Source organism: Chrysoperla carnea, chromosome 2, assembly GCF_905475395.1.
Source record: "Chrysoperla carnea chromosome 2, inChrCarn1.1, whole genome shotgun sequence".
Lineage (NCBI taxonomy): Eukaryota > Metazoa > Arthropoda > Insecta > Neuroptera > Chrysopidae > Chrysoperla > Chrysoperla carnea.
The window spans coordinates 44,995,135-45,014,774 of NC_058338.1; the positions used below are offsets into that span (position 1 = coordinate 44,995,135).

At 29.0% G+C, this 19,640-nt stretch overlaps 1 protein-coding gene across 1 annotated transcript in view; it reads right to left on the reverse strand.

Moving 5' to 3' along the window:
• Nucleotides 1–19,640, reverse strand: part of LOC123292721 (cholecystokinin receptor-like) — a gene marked incomplete at its 3' end in the record, with an annotated part of 61,884 nt that overhangs the window by 11,423 nt on the left and 30,821 nt on the right. Inside the window, exon 3 of the mRNA XM_044873435.1 lies at nucleotides 4,073–4,273. Within this exon, the coding sequence (XP_044729370.1) occupies nucleotides 4,073–4,273 (201 nt within the window). The remainder of the gene's footprint in view (nucleotides 1–4,072; nucleotides 4,274–19,640) is intronic.

A 19,640-nucleotide genomic window follows, 5' to 3' on the forward strand; every position in this document is an offset into this window, starting at 1 on the left:
ATTGAATATTTTTGAGATCTGATACCGTAAATAAATGAAATAGTCCATACATTTTTATGTGAGAATTTTTGATAAGAGTTGGAATACATTCCTTGTAATATTAAGAAAGTTGCCTTAATGAAATGCGATCATATTCACGTAAAATGGCTGCGTCAATAGTTAAATATGAATCAAAGGTAAAGTATAATCTTCCGCTCAAGACTCGATTTTATAACCCCAATGAGAGGGCAGATTTGATTCCAAAAACCTCAACATATTTCCAAAAATATATTCCAAAAACTTCACGATATTTCGTTCACGGACTTTTAATCAATATTCCTATGAGTATCTCTAACATACCAAAATTTTTACCAAAAATAATAAATTTCAAGAAATCAGGTTGATGAAATTTATTTTCAAGTTGCAGGTGGGTCCATCAAAAACTGCCTGGTAGACATCATTCCCTTTGGTTGTTGAATCTTTGTAATAGGACGATTCTTTAACTGGCTTTCAAATCTCGCCGCTGCAAGCAGCTCGCACAGATTTTTCTTTACTTTATCATTTCTCCCGAACGGTAATAATTAACTATATATTAAACTTTTGAATGACTTCCCAAAGTTTTCAAAATAAGAAATGATAGATTTTTTCTAGTAGACATATCATTACAAATGTCCCAAAAGTAAACCCATCTAAGTTGGCTATCCTTCCTCTAAACTAATACAAGTGAAATTTACAAAATTTAAAAAACCCCCGATAAATTTTTCTGGTACGGAGCCCTAAGCTTATATTTCAAACATATCTAAGAACACTTGCCATTACATAACCTTTCAAACAAAACAAAAAAAAATCAAAAGCGGTTCATCCACAGACAGACACAAACACATAGCGGTCAAACTTATGACACCCCTTTTTTTAGTACGGGGGTTTATGAAATAATAATCAATACAAAGAAAAGTCAAAGCTTTAACAAACTAGATGCGATGTTTTTATAACTTAGATATAATTTTCTTTGACAGTATATTCTTCTTAAATTATGTGAAATATTCTTCTTAAAACCTAGCTTATACATTTTATGTGTTACAGGAAAAGTTGATCCTCTTAGTTGTGAGTGTGCTCACTCTTGGTGAGCCTCTAAGAGTTGACTCGTTCTAGAGAAAGTCGACTAATACTGTCTTGAGATTGTTAAAGTTGACTTTTTGCAAGGAAGCGGTCTACCAGCCAATAAAAAACAAATAAGAAAGGCAAAAACTTTAATAATAAGTCTACATTGGAAAAGTTTAAAGAAACCAATAAAAATTTATACATATTTTATATATATATTTATATTTTACTATATTATAAAAAAAAATTAAGTTATACAGACACTGAGATCTCAGTTTTTCTGAAGATCATTGAATGAACGAAATCACAGAGTTAACCTAAAAGTAAAAAAACCAGTAGAATCAGGCTTACTTGACCCCATTAAAGGCATTGCCAAACCATGGATCAGTTAATGAAAGCAATCATAAAGATAAACTATTGATTTTTCTTAAAACACTTAGATAATATTCTGTTCACGCTAATTATCTATTCCAAATTATCCAAACGTGAGACTCACGCTAAACACACTATAGTATCCGTTATCCTTACCGGAAAAAAAAACCAATAGAAAGGTAGACTATTGTTGTTACTACAAGGAGTCTGACATGACTATTAAACAAAACCAAGTTATTTTACTTACTTATCACCTTTTACTTAATCACAGTAGGCATAGTTTACTTTTCCTAGAAAAAGTGTGTTTCCATTTTCGAGTAACTGTTACCGATGTTATTAGTAAGAGTTCACTCAGCCCAGAAAGAGTCATCGACTTTTCCTATAACATATATACAGAGTATAAGCAGGCAGGGATATCATGATTACATAGCCATGGCACCATCCTTTTCTACTTACAATTAGTGAATTATATCCAGGCAAAAATAGCATGTTTATATATTACGATATTATGACCGTTAGTATTTTACTATGAACTATAACCTTTGTTGAAAATAGCTGGTTATAAAAGAGTAGGATGATTGATAAATGTCCTAAGATCCAGCATTAGAAAAATATACCCTCATCTGTTAATTGATGAAATTAGCATTGAATGGGTTTATCACAATATAAACAATTTAAGAATGTAATCTCTGCCAGGATAGCTCTCCTGCTATTAATATTCATTAATTACTTAATAATCAATTGAAGACATGAGTATGGAAGAAGGTGATTTGTTATAAGTGAATCCCATATAATCAGTCAGTTTGTTCCACTCATGTCTTCAATTATTTTATAATTATGTTCTTTTCCATGTTAAAACAATTTCACAAGTACCATACCCTAGAATATTACACTATTAACGTTGATATAAAAGGTAACACAGTTTATTACTGTTCCGGGTAGGTACCTGAAGCCTTATAATGTATACAATATATAAACCTTATATGTTTCAAACAATCTTTACAAAGTTAAAAATAAATATATAAAAATTACCATTAATTACAGCAACACTTAGTAACAAATTAAAAACAAAAATACAAAAATTATCATAAACGCGAAATAATAAATTTTTCAAGATCACCGAACTTTTTATAACAGTCAGTAACTTAAGTTATTCATATAACTTGTTGCGCACTTTTACAAAAAGTTTAGTGGTCTTTTAAAAAAATTTATTTTTTCAATTTTGTGATAATTTTGGTATTTTTGCTTTTATTTTGTAAATGTTATTGTAATTATTGGTAAGGTTTGTTCATATTTATTTTTAACCTGGTAAAGACTGTCGTTAATCTATTATATAAATAAATTTAGCTACTGCTGATGGTTGCATTCTAATAATCGATATTTAGCGAAATGTATGTTTGTTGTATGTTCTTTAATTTCTATTTTTAAATAGAATTTCTTAATATACAATTTTATTTTGAGTACCGTAATATTTTTTTAACAGCTTGTTTTATTTTTTACTAAGCATGCTTGAATTGCAATTTAAGAGACGCTATAGAATTGATTCACCTGCATTAGAATAAGTATATTACTAAGGGTTTTGGGTTATATATACAGTGTGTCCAATTAAGTCGATAACATATGGAAAACTTTTTTTACTTGTTTTATTTGTTTTATAAAAAAAAGTTATTCTTGACACTGCAAGACCTAGAACGCAATATGAACTAATCAGATATCACTTTTTTATATTCGTTTGTTGAAAAATGCATATTTTTTACAAGAGTGAAGTACCTTTAGTTTTAACATTTTCCACAATATTTACTGAGAAAAGTTTATCCTAATTGAAAACTACGGTCAGATATCCAATATTATCAATCTACCATGGCAATACATATCTCGTTATTTTTACTAAATCGTCTCTGAATTACCATTGATTATTTATGTCTACAGAAAAAGAACAAAATCTATTATTAAGGTAGATAGCTAATATTGCATGTCTATAGTATTCGATTAGAATCAACTTTTTTTAATAAAGATTGTCGATTATGGTCTAAGTGGTAAATATTTATATTGATTATTTTTTTTATAATAGAGATGTGTAGCTTAGAGGCTAAACACCCCATACTTGCAAAAAATCAAAAATATTTTTTTTATTGATACTAATTCATAAAATTTAATGTTAGTGAATATTTCTGTAAATATTAGTTTTGTAGAAAAAAATGGCCATGCAATAAATTATTGTATAATTGATTTTTTAAAACTTTACTAGTTATCAAAATTTTGCAAGGTTTTTGATTACTAACTATGGAAAATTGCATGGTTTTTTTTTTCTTCAATAAAATAAGGCCAATTTCTATATTTCCTAAGGAATCCCCGGCTTGTTTTTAAATTCTAATAAAAAATGATAAACATATTTTGGAAGTTATGGAAGCTATTTTTTTGAATTCGTTCATAAATAATTTTTAGTGAAGAATCAATTTTTATTTACCAGTGTAAAATTTTTACAATTTTTGTCTTCTGGAAAGTTCTTGGATATTCCCGTTATTTTTGTGACACACGATATATATTTTGTATTAATTTTCTTTTTCAAGTCAAATCAAAATAAAACTTTTAAAACTATGTGTTATTTTAATAAACTTACCACGTCCTCGTATTGGCTTCAATGTTGTCACTGATAATATCGGTGAATTCCATACCAAGCTTGAAATCCATACAAGTATTATCATTTTGTATGCATGGAACTGTGTCTGCCAACTGCGTGACTTCAATGGACGGCAAATAGCACAATAACGTTCTAGTGATATAGCAACTAATGTCCATACTCCGACAGATACGGAAACAGCTGAAACGGAAAATAAACGAAATGAATATAAATTATATGTCAGTTTAACCACCCTTGTATTTTGTAGAGAGAAAGATTTAAATTATTTTTTTCGGAATATTTACTTACTTCTCGAGAAGAGGTATTAGATAATCTAAGAGTTTAGAGAGTTTAGCTAGATTTACTTTTCTATAATCTCCTCTGATACAAATTAGTTTGCAAAAATTAGGAAAGAATAGAGATAAGACTTAGGCAGTGTTTTAATTCAAAAACAGATAATTAAAACAATTTGTTTATGCATATCATCCGCAAATACGGAGTTCCATGATAAAAATTATTTACTTGGTGTTTTTTTTTCAAAATCTGAAGTATTGAAAACTGCCAATATCGAGAATTTTTCTTGAATTCGTTGTACCGTTGTACCTATATTAGTTTTATACTGTGAACATTACTAATAAATTATTAATCTTCGTTTGATGCTCAAAGGACTCCGGACATGTCAATCTTATGCTTCTCGGTTAAATTTTGCTCACATAGACAAATTTTTGTCTTGGGCGTTTGAATGGCAATAATAATCACCGTGCAAAGTGACATTAAATTTATGCGTTTTTAAAAAATTTTGTGTTCCACTCCAATATAAACCAAACTCCAATATAAAATACTTTAAAAGCACAATATTTGCATTTGGATTGTCGAGCTTATTGAGACTTTTTATCAGAATACTCGAAGTCTGAAGAAATTTGACCGAAACCGAATTCCGAAATTGACTTATTACGGGGTCAAGATATATAATTTAAGAAACACCCGGTACGTAATGCGATTTATTTTGATTGGATGTGTCTTGAGTCAAAGGACGCCATGAAATGATAATAGCTACAGCTATAATCAGATAACATTTTCGAGGAGTAAATATTTTGACAGTAATTATTTTAATCATTCCTTCTACTACAAAATAAAAGGTGGCTGTACTCAAAGTAAGACATATTATCCTTACTAATTAATATTGTAAATACGAAAGTAACTCTGCAGGCCTGTTTGCCAGTTACTTTTTCACGCCTTAACTGCTAAAATTGGTTCATTTTGATATAGAGATAGATGATACTCATCTTGGAAAAGAAGTTGGGCAAATTAAACTCAAAAGAGAGTGAAATAGGGAATGAGAGTTTGTATGAGGAACCAATCATTTATTAAGTTAGGGTTTGGTTATTCACAGTACCTATTATAGCTTACATATCACACTTAGATATATAGTATAATTTACCTCAATATCTACATTCAACCTCTCGTGAAATTTCATAAAAGTTTTACATTTATAGAATCAGAAAAATAAAAAAAAATACTGGAGCGTTTAATATAATTTCGAATATATTAAATTTTATGATGGGTGACTCTTTTTTATTGAATTCTACCCAACTAACTACTCAAATAAGATTGTCCATTTTTCCACAGCTTTTAACTTGTTTGTATTTTTTTGTATATTTTTCATTGCTAACATGCAACATCGCCGGGCTTCTAGATTATTATCAAAGCTTACGAAAATGTAAATAACGGCATTAAACATGTTTACATTTCGTTATTATACGAAATTTTAATTAAATATTCAAAAAAAGTTGAAATAACGTAGTAATGCAAAATAAAATTAAAATCTAAATAAACTCATGCAGATTCATTTCCTGGAAAATATAATGGTATAATCATATAATGAGCTCCTATACGGATTACTGGAAGTTTTGAAAAATTACATTTTAGTTAGGGAGAGCGGGTACAAAAGTAACCGCGGGTCGAAAGTAACAGATGCTCTGTAGGTTTATCTAACAGTCGAAAAACCGCTTCACTGCCGTCAAATGATAGCCGGTGCCGTCCTCTTTATTTGAAATCCATCGCCGCGCGCGCCCGGCTGTGTCAGATTTTGTTAGAGGACAATTCGCGATTTTACAAGCCAAAAGTAGAATTTTTAAAGTTTACTTATTTGATATTTACGTCGTATTAATAGCCTGATATCTTTAGAGAGTTTTCTGAGTTTTTGAAAATTATTTCTTGATTACATTGATTGTACAGTGTTTTAAGGTTATCTTTATTGTTTTACCAAAAATGTAGTATAGTAAAAAAGTAACATAGCTCTGTGGGTACACAAGTACCATGTTACTTACACAAGCGGAACCACAAATACACAAGTAAAATGTTACTTAAACTGATATTGAATAATCTGATTAGAATATATGATTATCATATATTAATTGATCTCATTACTTAAACTAAGAAAATTTCTTTCGAGGAGTTAACAATATTGATTTGTTTTCATAAAATATATAATTTTTGAATGCAAATGTTTATTTTTCTTGTTCATATAAACTTTTTCTAATAGTGTTCCAAGTGACCACGTTAGCGGGTCGAAAGGAAAATGATACTAATGTAAAGAGCATGCACAGAATTTATATATGGATATAATAATTTCATTAAAAAACTAACACCTAACGAGCAACCAAGGTGAAAGTACAAAGTGTTACTTTCGTACCCGGTCTCCCCAATAAAATTATAAAAACGGTAACATAATTGTCAGGTTTTTTCAGCACTTATCATAACGTATTTTTCTTTTGATCATACCTTCTTACTTCTAAAAAATTGTTTTACCTTAGGCATGCGGTCATTTTGTCACCATCTTAAAATCATCATTGAAAAAAAGATAAAGAATAAATAGTAATTATACAAAATAAAACAATGAGGGACAAACTTTGCCTCCTAATCTTAATTCACTATTTATGTTTGAAAGCACACAATATCAGTATTGCTTGTTTGATGTAATAACACTTTATCCAACAGATTTCTTAGGGCTATTACTCTAGTTATCTTTATCGAGTTTATTAAAGAATCTACGTGATTGAAGTGTACCTAAAAGAAAATTTAGGTCAAATGGCTGTTATTTGTAAAAAAAAAAAAACAGCAATAGGCTATTTGAGTGCTATGAAATATTATATGTTTTTTTACTACAGTAAATTTGTAATTATGGTACAAGAAAATAACAAAACAAAAAAAAAAGTATATCTTACCACCCAAATGTAAAACATTAACTTTTTTGATACCTCTCTTTATATAACGTACTATTTCGCTTGAAGGTATTTATACTAAATGGGACTTGTTAACTTGACATCGTTGTATATTATACTTATTGTAAAATGCCTATCTAGTTCAATACATTTCTTAAATATAAATTTCATTTCTCCCTGTTCAATTACATAGAAAAGAAACAATCTATCTTGATAGTTTTCGTAGTTTTATAAAACTATGAACAAAAGTGATTTTAATTAAATTTATTTTTTGAATACCTATACAAATTAAAAAAGTTGATAACTTGGATTGGATTTTATTCAAAAGTGAATAAGAGGTTTTGGATTTCAAATTGCTCAAAGAATTATAAATATGTAAAAAAAAAAAGTTTGCATATTTATTCGTGGACACTTTGTATAGATTATGATTTATATTATATTGAAAAGAGAGAACGAGTTATTTTGAACAGTGAACGAAAACAAATCTATATTGATAAAGTGTCTGCCTGCTAATCTCGAAAACTTTTTATCTGATTTAGATGGGGACTTTCCCCAGAAGATTCAGAATTTTCTTACGCTCATTGAGATCATATTTAACTCTCATTTTTGAGGGGGTAAAGTGAAACGGAACTGAACTGAGTCATGGGTTTGCAGGATACTTCAAAATAAGCAGTTTGGAATACAGAATTCGTTCCCTCGGTTTTTGAACTTGTGTTTTCAATTTGTGTCGAATTAAAGATGGGACAGTTCAAATCTGTTCGAAAACTGTTGAGGATAGAGAAAAACTTTAAGTAAGAAAGTACAGCTTTTTTTTTCAAAAATTTCACGAATTTGGCACTAATGGAACAGTATATAAAGTTTCTGATGCTTGTTCCTCTGAAGGGAAAATTTGGGGACTCTTGTTCCTCATACCAAAGCACTTTGATCAGATACACTTGGTAAAACACATGATTATAAAAACAGACTCGGAGAATTTTCTCTTTGTTGATTTTTTTTATAACAAAGATAGTTTTTCTAAATTTTTATGTTTTGATTCGGGGTTTTTTACAATTGGGATTTCATTTTGTCCTTCAGTAGAGACTAGAGCAAAAGTATACTGCCTAGAGCAAAAGAGTGACACCAGTGTCAAGTTTACAGTCTCGGGGAACCGCTAGTATTTTATATAAATGTAATGAAATAAAAATATGAAACAAGAAAAAAACATTTTGTAAATTTACACTTCAATTTTCTATACGTCTCAGGTGATTTAAAATTTTAGTATCGTTATAATTCAAAATATTTTTTTATAATTTATGAATTTTCAGTCGTTCTTATATACATGAAGTGAAATGATTTAACGCTTCGTTATGTTTAATAATTTTATATTTAATATTTGTATATAAATTTTTATTTAATTTTTCTGTGCATTTGTTATTGAATTGCTTTTTTTTAAAGTTCAGTACCAGACTTCAGCACCTCACCAAAAAAAATTTGTGTTGGAGGTACGCCATTTGGGGGGTCATGCTACATTTTAAGATTCTGAAGAATGCACAATGAATTAAAATTAAATTTATTCATATTCATTTATTTCAATAAACAAGAAATGCTTATTCAGATTCAAATAATTAATTTTAAAACTATATATTAACAAGTGAAAACAAACAATTTAATGGGGTAATTGTTGAAATACCATGTATAGACAGTGTTGATTACTCTATCACATTACACATACATACATGTCACACATATATAATTGATATTCCCATATAATACATACTATAAAATTTGTGCATAATTTGCGGTCTCACGGGTAAATAGTGAACGAAAGTTGTTTATTTTTTTTAAGGAACATTTTTTACATTTTTTACAATTTACCTATGTTGCTCATTTACGAACTCGACCTCACTTTATACGTCCTAAGCACGCTATAAAAATTTCAGCTTGATATCTCTTTTCGTTTTGGACTAATCGTGATGACAGACAGACAGACGACAGACGACAGGAAACAGACGACAGACAGAAAGACAAACGGAAATGGACTAATTAGGTTATTTTATAAACACCTATATCAAAATTTTGTTCCTAGTATCAATATTTTTAAGCGTTACAAACTTGAGACTAAATTTAGTATATCTTGGTATATTTCATACACATGGTATAAAAATATTTATTAATTCTTCACTTTTATTACATTATTTTATTTGTCTCTCATTGTGTGTGTACTTGGTGGAAACAAAACTGTGTTACCAAAACACATTTCAATAATATTTCTGTTGTTCAATCAATGATCCCCATAGCATGACTAGATGCTTGACCATCGATGCTTATGCTACAGTTTGATCTCTACAAATGTATAAACTAAATGACTCAACATTTGTTTAGTGCCCAAATAAGAAATGTTTTAAGCTCTCTATAATGAAACTTTCCTTAATACTTTGATCCGCTATTTCAGCAGAAAGTCATTCTTGATCGATTTTGAAAACTAAATTATATTGCGTTTTTTGCCTTTCTAATACTTTTTCGAAATATGAGTGTGGAAAATAACCCTGCATAAATTTTAATTTAGTTTTCGGCACCTGACTTTACTGGTTTTTTGATAAAAACATAAGAACCTGTCAAAAAATAATCATTTTGACAATTGGCTGGTTGCAAATTTTCTTGACGGAAAATTGTTGGCATTAAAATACCTAAAACCAGGTGCCAAAGATTTAAGTCGCGGAACAAAAGTGTTTATATAGAAAAGTTCTTTTTTTGCTGCAAAGAAGTAGAATCTGCTAAAGAAAATATGCAATTTTATTTAAAAATACAAAATCAACCCCTGTTTGACCTTAAAGTCATCCCCACAAAAAAATTACTATTTGATCATTCCCCCCTAAGAACGAGTCCATGTATGTTTCTGAAATACAAGAGTGGAAACTTTAAAAAAATCACTTTGTATTAAAAAAATGTGCTAAGAGAAGCAAAAACATATTATGTTTACCTATTCTTCCAGTATACCAATAAACACAAAATCTATTAATAATGTACTATGTAAATAAATTTTTATAAATTTTGTGTTTACCTATTTTAATAGTTAAAAATTACAATTTAAATTCGGTACTCGAAAAAATAAAGAGTGGATATGTCTTCTAGGAGCCAGATCAATAACTTTTTTAATTAGATAAGTTATTGTAACATAGTAAAACTTATTTTTTATCCGACTTCAAACAAATAGAAAGAGGTAACTAATTTGACTTTTTTTTGTGTGTTACCTCAGAATTTTCGACTGGGTGAACCGATTTTGATGATTCTTTTTCTATTTGAAAGCTGGTGCTTCCCGTGTGGTCCCATTTCATTTTGGTCCAGTTCTGACAGCGGCAGCCATGAGTAAACCATAAAAGTCTTAAATTTACATTAAGTATGCACATTCTTTTTATACCATGTATATATGAAATATACATAGTATAGTAAGTTTCGCCCCAAGTTTGTAACGCTTAAAAATATTCATGCTACGAAAAAAGTTTTGGTATAGGTGTTCATAGAATCACCCAATTAATCTATTTCCGGTTGTCCGTCCGTCCGTCCGTCTGTGGACAGGATAACTCAAAAACGAAAAAATATATCGAGCTGAAATTTTTACAGCGTACTCTTGACGTAAAAAGTGAGGTCAAGTTCGTAAATGAGCATCATAGGTCAATTGGGTCTTGTAAACTGTTAGAGATAGAACAAAAGTTTAAATGTAAAAAATGTTCCTTATAAAAAAATAAAAACTTATGTTTGAAACATTTTTTTGTAAACATCACTGTTTACCTACGAGGGCGTTAATTAGGTGCCAATTTTATAGTATGTATTAATATAGGAATATCAGTTGTGTGTGTGTCTATTTAAAAGTGAATGTCTTTTGTTATTTACGTGACGTCAAGAAAACAAACGATTGCGCATCAACACTGTCTATACATGGTATTTCAACAATTAACTCAGTCAATTGTTTGTTTTCACTTGTTTTTTTTAGTGACAAATTAGTTAGTGTACTTCAGATTCACTAAAAATCACAAAATAAAAAAAATAAAAAATTTTAACAAAAAGAAAACCTCAAAAGAAAACTTTTCCAAAACAAATTAATATGCACCAAAAAGTACGTCAAAATCACAACTTTCTTATTGTTTATTGTTACATAAAATATACAGAAAACGGTGACATGATAATAAATTTGTAGGAAAGTTTTTTAAATTTAAATTTAAATTTTTAGTAGGTATATATTTAGATTACAATATTATAATATTCCTACCGAGAAATTTGATGTTAGAACATGAAAATTGCTCTAATAAATAAAGATTCTAAACTATATAAAAAAAGTTTAAACCAATGCATTTTTGCAATTTCGGTAATTTTTTGTTTGTTTTTTTTTTTTGGTAACTATTTTAAGATAATCCGATACTTAAAAGATACCTATTGCATATGAAAACGCATATATATTCAGACTTTTTCGATGTTATTTTCGATGAGTGTTGCCAGAGCAGTAATTTTACCCCTAAAACTAGTAGTTTTTCTCTTCCTTCAGAGAAATTTTTTAGTGGACAGAAAATTTAGTATTTTAATATCATTTATGCTAATTATTATAAAGTTTTCTGATAAAAATCGAAAACTAATCTGTTTACATTGCTGTCTAGTAGTAGTTTTTTTGATCTAATAGGTTTGTTAACTAAATTATTTATCACTTCAGAAAATTTTTAGAAGTAGGTACGCAAAATATGACTGTTTAAAATTCCTAATTAGAAAGAGGAACATCTATAAGTTAGTGACGACATTACCCGATATCACCAAAAAGATATATAAAATACATATAAAATTTTGTTTTGATAAAAGGAGGTGAGCAACAATCTTTGAATGCTTATAACTTCTTCGTTTTTTTTAACTTTAATTTCACTTTCAAATTTTGTCATGGTATCACAAGTTTAGTTTTACATTTTCATGCGTAATATGGCAAATTTGACATCAGGCAACTACCGTATTGACAGTTGGCAACATTGCTTTTGATGTGATGTCATTAATTTTTTTATTATGATGTTCAGGGTGAGAACAGAAAATTTGTACGAGACAGTTACATAAGGTCTCATATTTGCTTCATTATTCATCATTTTTTGTTATCACTGTAAATACAAAATTTGGAACAATATCGTATCGTATAATAAATAGTACGTAGAACAAGTGAAAACAAAACAAACAATTGACTAAGTTAATTGTTGAAAACCCTGTATAAAAAGTATTGAAGAATTGAATGTCAGCGCTTCCATTATTTAAAAAAATAAATATATTATAAGAGTAAGAAAAGCAACACTTTCATTAGAAAACGAACATATTTATGGCGGCCTGCTGACCCACCATTTTTTTGGTTTTAGAATATTTCAAAAGTATTTTCTAGCATTTTTTTTTGTTTTTCGAAAATATTTCAGAAGATCACTACTTGAACCTAACTGCACCTAAATAGTGATGTTTACGAAAAAAAACATTTTTTCTTTAAAACTTTTGTTCTATCTCCAACGCTTTATAACCTATAACCTTGACCTATGTTGCTCATTTATGAACTCAACCTTACTTTTTACATTCTGAGCACGCTATAAAAATAAAAAAATTTTAGCATGATATCTCTTTTCGTTTTTGAGTTCATGTTGGCGAATGGACTGATAGACAAATAGAAAAGCAACCGTAAATGAACCAATTAGTCCATTTTATGAACTCCTATATATAAAAGTTTGTTCGTAGCATCAATATTTTTCAGCATGACAAACTTGGAATTAAACTTAGTATACCCTGATATATACATTTCATATATACAGGATCTAAAATTATAAATGTATAATTGGAAATAGATATAAATAGTGTTCACGCAAGAGTTACATTTTTTTTTGTTTTTTTAATTGGAATAAAAACAAAATAGGTTTTAGATATCAATATAACATATTTTAATTAGGACATAATATTTTACCTATGATATTTTTATTTAAAGATTATTTCATGGAAACAGCTATTAATTTTCTGGCAATTAACGTCACTCATAAACATGTGGATTTATCGTGAAGAGGTAAAGGTTTTTTTCTAGAGCTTAAAAGGGCTGACTGACTAGCCCTGTTCTAACGTTGAACGGACTGACTGTCATAACTGTTATCTATATGCAATATAAAATCTGTATGACAAATTTTTAGCTTTAGAAAATTCATTTTAGTACCACGTAAATCTGCACCGTTTTGATAGCATATATCTGATCCCTGTTCTATTGTTCGTTGACTGATCGCAGTATGTGTGTCTAACAACTACTATAACCAATCCTCAAATTTTCAGCTTTAGTAACTTCAAAGAATTTTTTTTTCCTGGCTCTTAATCCACTTTGTTGATCAAAAATCTGTAGTGAAGAATAAATTTTTGCGGTACAACTATTTAAAAAAAAAATTGTCTCTTGTTTCCTTACTCTTAGTTACTTGTTGTGTGGTCATACTGTATATTTATTTTATACATCGAAAGAGTTTTATATTACTTTTGAATGATTTTGATTATCCGTTACATATGTAGTTGGTCTGGACATATTTCTACGATACATAAACCAAACGGTTTTGGCTTGTGGAAAGGTGGTTACTTTATAATTTACTTCAAACTAAATCTGTCCTAGTTCTCTTTTATAGAATAACACTCTTGTTTAGTTTAAGAAAGTTTTTTCCTCCAACGTGTTTATAATAAAATACATCTTTTCACAAATATTGTATCTATTATTGAATCTATTCGTTACTTAAGGTAGTATACTCTTGGAAACTATCTATTTTTTCTAATGACCTGATTTATTTTGACATAAAACTATTTATTAGTCTGTGCTGATTAAAAAATGTTCCTAATTTGTTTAACTCAATATTTGATTAGAAATTTTCAACGAATCTTAAGGATGTTACGTTATAAAGTACCTTCCTTCCAACAATAGCATCTTTTGTCGTTGTCATTTAAATAAATGCATGGATAGCTTTCACCAAATTTCTCTGAAACGAAAGTACCTGGTGACTGTAATCGCTATGCAAATACTGTACTTGTTCCTTTCTTTTCAGATTTTATTTAAAGTAGTCGGATTATTTATTCATTTATTTATTTACTTTATTTTGGACTCTTTAGTGTCCCATCTATAAAAACATCTCTTATTATACTAGATTAGTCAACCCCAGTAGCTCAGTTGTAGGTGTACTTAGTCTCTCAAAGTAATTGAGTAACTGATAAATGAAATTATCAGCGGAAAAGGTGGTAAAACCCATATATGGTATTACAATGGGCTCTATAGCCTAAGTGTGTCCTTCGCCGGCAGCTAATATACCATAGCCTAGCCTATACTATATTAAAACTTTTATCTTATATATTTAAACGAACAATACAAGAATTGTTCGTTTAAATGATAACTGGCATGCAGGGGTTTTTTGGAGTGAAAAATCGATCTAGCAAGGTTTCATTTTTAGAAAATTTTGTTTTATCCGTGTTTTCAGGAAAAACTGATACAAAATACGACTCTTCCTGACATCTATTGGTGTTTATCGTAGTTAACGAAATAAAGTACATTACCGAGAAATTAAAATTGAGATAAAATTTGTGTCTTTTCATTCTAAATAATACCGAGCTAAGCTCGGTCATCCAGGTACTATCAATTTATTATTCCAACTTAAATTTAAATATATAACTTTAATTATATAACCCGAACAATGCCTTTTTTTTTAAATATTTAAACTTTATTCCACATATATGATAATCGGGGGCGTATTCATGTCTTTTGGAGGATTCATAAACTTAAGAAAATTTAGGTATTAACCATGGTCTGATTGCCGCGTTTACAGATACGACATACAACATAATACTACCTTGAGTGTTCTTATATATTATTGAATGAAAATGTTTTTATTGTATTGTTAGAAAAGAGTAAACTTTTCTACTATTTATTCCTTTACTTCTTATAGACGTGTATAAAACACTTTTATAAAAGTATGTAGGTACACTATTTTTAGTGAAGCCAAAAAATTATAGTTCAGCATAAAAGTTTTTTTTTGTGGCACAATAGAATACTCCTCTATGTTGATATAAGGAATGATTGCTTGTAAACGAACTAAGTATTTATTATTCCAGAGAAAACTACATTACGAAAACAAAATTTTTAGGTTTTATTTACAGTGATAGAAATTTATCTATCATTGATCAAAATTGAACTCATTCCACAGATTATAATTAAAAACAGATCTGCAACTCCCTGAGAAATTTGTGCTATTCTTAATTCAAAGATGGTGCTTTACTCCAGATGGCTCGACACGATTAAACGATATGGTTTATATACATTTACATAGATGGATGTAAGTTTTCGCACCGTGCATAAGTTTTATTGCAGGAATTTTCGTGGCAATGACACATACTCAAACATTAATATAATTTGATGGATGGAAATACAAGTCTATGGATTTTATTTGGTTTACCTATGTTGAAAATTTAATACAAACAAATTTTAATCAGGTATTATGTTAATTTACATTTAAAAGATATTAAAAGTAAATCCTCTCATTTTCAAAATTAAAATCAGTTAACTAACTTTAAAATTACATTGAAATGATTCGTAGCACAGGAGCTGCGTTAGCTAAGCTCATTCCCTCTTAAAAGATTGAAAAAATATTTTATAGAATTTTTATTTCGGAAACAAAGAGTCTAGAACAAAATCACCAGAGTTTTTTGAAGTAATACGTTCAATATTGCACTACAACTACAGATATTTGAGAATTTTTCTTGCACTAAATTACAGGAGCTATTTTTTTTCTAAAAATAGATTTATTATCACGTACTGAATGTAAATGCACAAAATCCTTACAAATTTGGATGGTGGAAGTACCGCCGTAACCGTGCTCTATTTACGCCAAAAATGGTATCTAATAACCTTTATTTTAAATAATTAAATTTCGTGCCTTTTATGCCAATTTTTGTTTTTAATCGCAAAAAAAAAAAAAAAAATCAAACGGTAGTCGCTTTTGCAGGTACGAAGGCAAATTATTAATTGCAAATTATGTCACTATCGTTAATTTTTTTAAATATATTTATTGAATTTTTATCAATATACAATGTGTTCCTTGCTTTTATTAACTTTGCAGCCGGTGGTAGCAACACCGAAAGCGTTATAACTTCTTATAAAAATAAGATAATTAAAAACAAGTGAAAATAAACAATTGACTGAGTTCAATATTGAAATATTTGACTCAATATTTGAATTAAATGTATAGACAGTGTTGATGACGCAATCGTTTGTTTTTTTACGTCACGTAAAGAGGAGAAAATTGGTTTCTTGAAATATGTGTTTACATATCATAGAAATTTTATTTTTATAATACCAGCCAATTTTTTAAATGTTTATATAAATAAATGGTGATGAGCAAACAAAATGTGGGAAGAGGTTTCTTTCATCTCGTCTGTCGCAGCATTATTAATTTTGTTGAAAAAAATATGTCTTAAATTAGTTAAAAGTTTTTGTGATGGTTGATTATATCTTTAAAGGATACGAGCTTATATCCTTTCATCAAATCGACAAATGATGGACGCCGACAAACTTTATTTTCTTTATATTTATTTTAAGCAAATTTTATCATCTTTAGTTAGTTAGATTAAAGCAAGCAATGATTTATATTTTTATTTATTTATGTTCGACTACTCTCCTTGCTACTATGCTACTCTACAATTTTTACCATAAATCCGCTAATTTACTAAGAGTACAATTTACTTTGGAAAAACAACAATGCAATGAAATAAATTTCCTAGATCTCAAAATTACAAGATCAGAAAATAAATTAGTATTCGACGCCTATCAACGGACGTCTAACTACGGACGTGGCCATTCCAATCGACTCTCTACACCCATTTTGTCATAAAATGGCTGAATATTATGCAATGATTCATCGTGTGCTATCCTTTCCACGGTCACCAGAAAGGATGGAAAGATGGACTCATTGCAAAAAAAAACAACTGAACATAGCGCTCGGGACATTTTATCGCACGGAGAAAATATCAAAACAAATGAGATTCTCACCTATTACGGGCAAATTTCGGAAAAATTTCTCATGTACTCCGAGAAAATCAAATCCAAGTAGCATTCCGATCCGCTATATTTTTAATCATTTACCATGTTAACACTGTTTTAAGCTCTAGATCTATTAAAATTAAAAATACAATGAGCGAAGTATTCTGTTAAAATATACTAAATAATAGTTAAATTATACTAAAATGAAGGATCAGATTTGAAAATAAAATATACTTGACGTAAAATTAATGCATTAAAATTTCACTCAAGTTCAAATAATCTTAACTTTGCGAAACCTGAAAGGCTATCGAAAATTTTCAAAATCGAATTTTGAGGTTTTGAAGACCGGAACATTTTTTAAAAACTTTCAAAAGCTATCTTTTTTCCTAAGGATTTCAGAACTCTTATCCAAACTCTGCTATCTTAACATAGCGATGCAACGTAACGTTAAGTAGGCATCATCAATTTTTTAATTTGATTTTTAGTACTTTAATGGGATGAATTACTTTGAAAAATACCAATACCGCATTCATTTCTTCTAAAGAATTCAGAACTAACATCAGAACTTTGCTGTCCTAACATAGCGTTGCTAACATATCGTTTCAGCGACTAGTATTCCCCATTTCAAAGACAATTTTGAATTGACAGGAACTATTTTTTAAAAACTATCAAGAACTATTTCTTTTCTTCTAAGGTTTTCAGAACTCACATTAGTACCTACTCGGCTAACTCAACCTTACATTAGCATGCATTGGAATTCAGAACCTCACGCATTGAATTGTTTTCCTTAGTTTGCGTTAATTTAATTTATTTATTAAAATTAGGGATATTTCTTATTAGGGAAGAAACGTTGCTTATCTGCATAAAACTGAATTACTTTCTCATAATTACATTAAGATAAAAACCTAAGATATATTAATATATTTTTTAATGTGATGAATGTTTATTTTTAGTTCATAAATTTTGTTTTTATCAATTGGAGTTCAAACCATCATGGTCTGTTAGTATATTACTTACAGAACATTTATCGACTCACAGAAAATTGTTCATTCATGAATATCGTAATTATAAAAAAATATTGAAAGACGGACAAAACCAAATAAATTAATGTAAAAAAGTTAAGATAAAATGAAACTTCGTCTTAAATTATGGTTGCTTTTTTTTGTTAGTCTGTATCAATACGTTTTATATATAGTCGCAGAAAAAAACAATAAAAACGGTCAAAGATCGAAAATTTGAACAGTAAGTCTGATTTAAATGCTGTTTTCGGAATTCAATTCGTTAGAGTGTCTAAATATGGATTTTATAATTGAATTTTAAATTAACCGTAAATATATTAAATTTACAATTCGGGTAATAGTGATGAAAATGATTCCAAACTTATAACAGGGGAGATTTTTGCAAACATTAATATTGTGAATCAGAATTTTTCTCCGAGGTACCTGGTGCCCAGGGTAAACGGTATCCCTGTCGTCTCGAAATTTGTTATATTATCGGTCCAAGCTCGTTGCTCGGGGGTTTTTGGGGTCGCTGAACACGAATATCGCGATATAATCGGGCACCAGGTAACTCGTAGATCAATTTTGTTCTGGAGCAACCCCAAAAACATCGGAGTAACGAATTTGAACCGATTATATAATGACTTTGCCGAAAACTCCAGGAGGTGGGAGGATACCCTTTACTCTGGGTAACAGGTACCTCCGAGACCAATTCTGAAGCAATATTCGTGTTCAGCAATTCCGAAAACCCCCGTGTAATAAGTTTGGAATCATTTTCATCATTATTAACCGAATTGTGAATTTAGTATAATTACGGTTAATATAAAATGTAATTATAAACTGCATATAATTTTTTTTGACGCTCTAACAAGTCCAATGTCGAAAACCGCATTCAAATCTGTTTTACTGTTAAAATTTTTCGTACTTCATTGCTTCGTTTCTGCGACAAATAATATATGTATACATTAGCTTCAACATGCGTATTCACGCACAAGAAAGACGAAGTAAGTAGTGTGAGCAGCGAATTTTTTTAATCAAAAACATGCAGATTAAATATTAAATTTCATACCAAAGGAGACAAATTAAAAAATAATTATTTATAGGTATTGACGAAGAGTAAAAAACGTCATAATAGACACATTCAAAAATTTTTTAAAGAATTGAAAATTTTTGACATCAAACTTACTTCATGTTTATACAAGAAACACAATACGAAAATCACGCCAGAAAACTGTGTATTATACTGTTAAGTTCATGTTAATTAATTTTAATTTTTAATTTTTCTATGATATTTATTAGGTAATTATTCAATAGGTAAT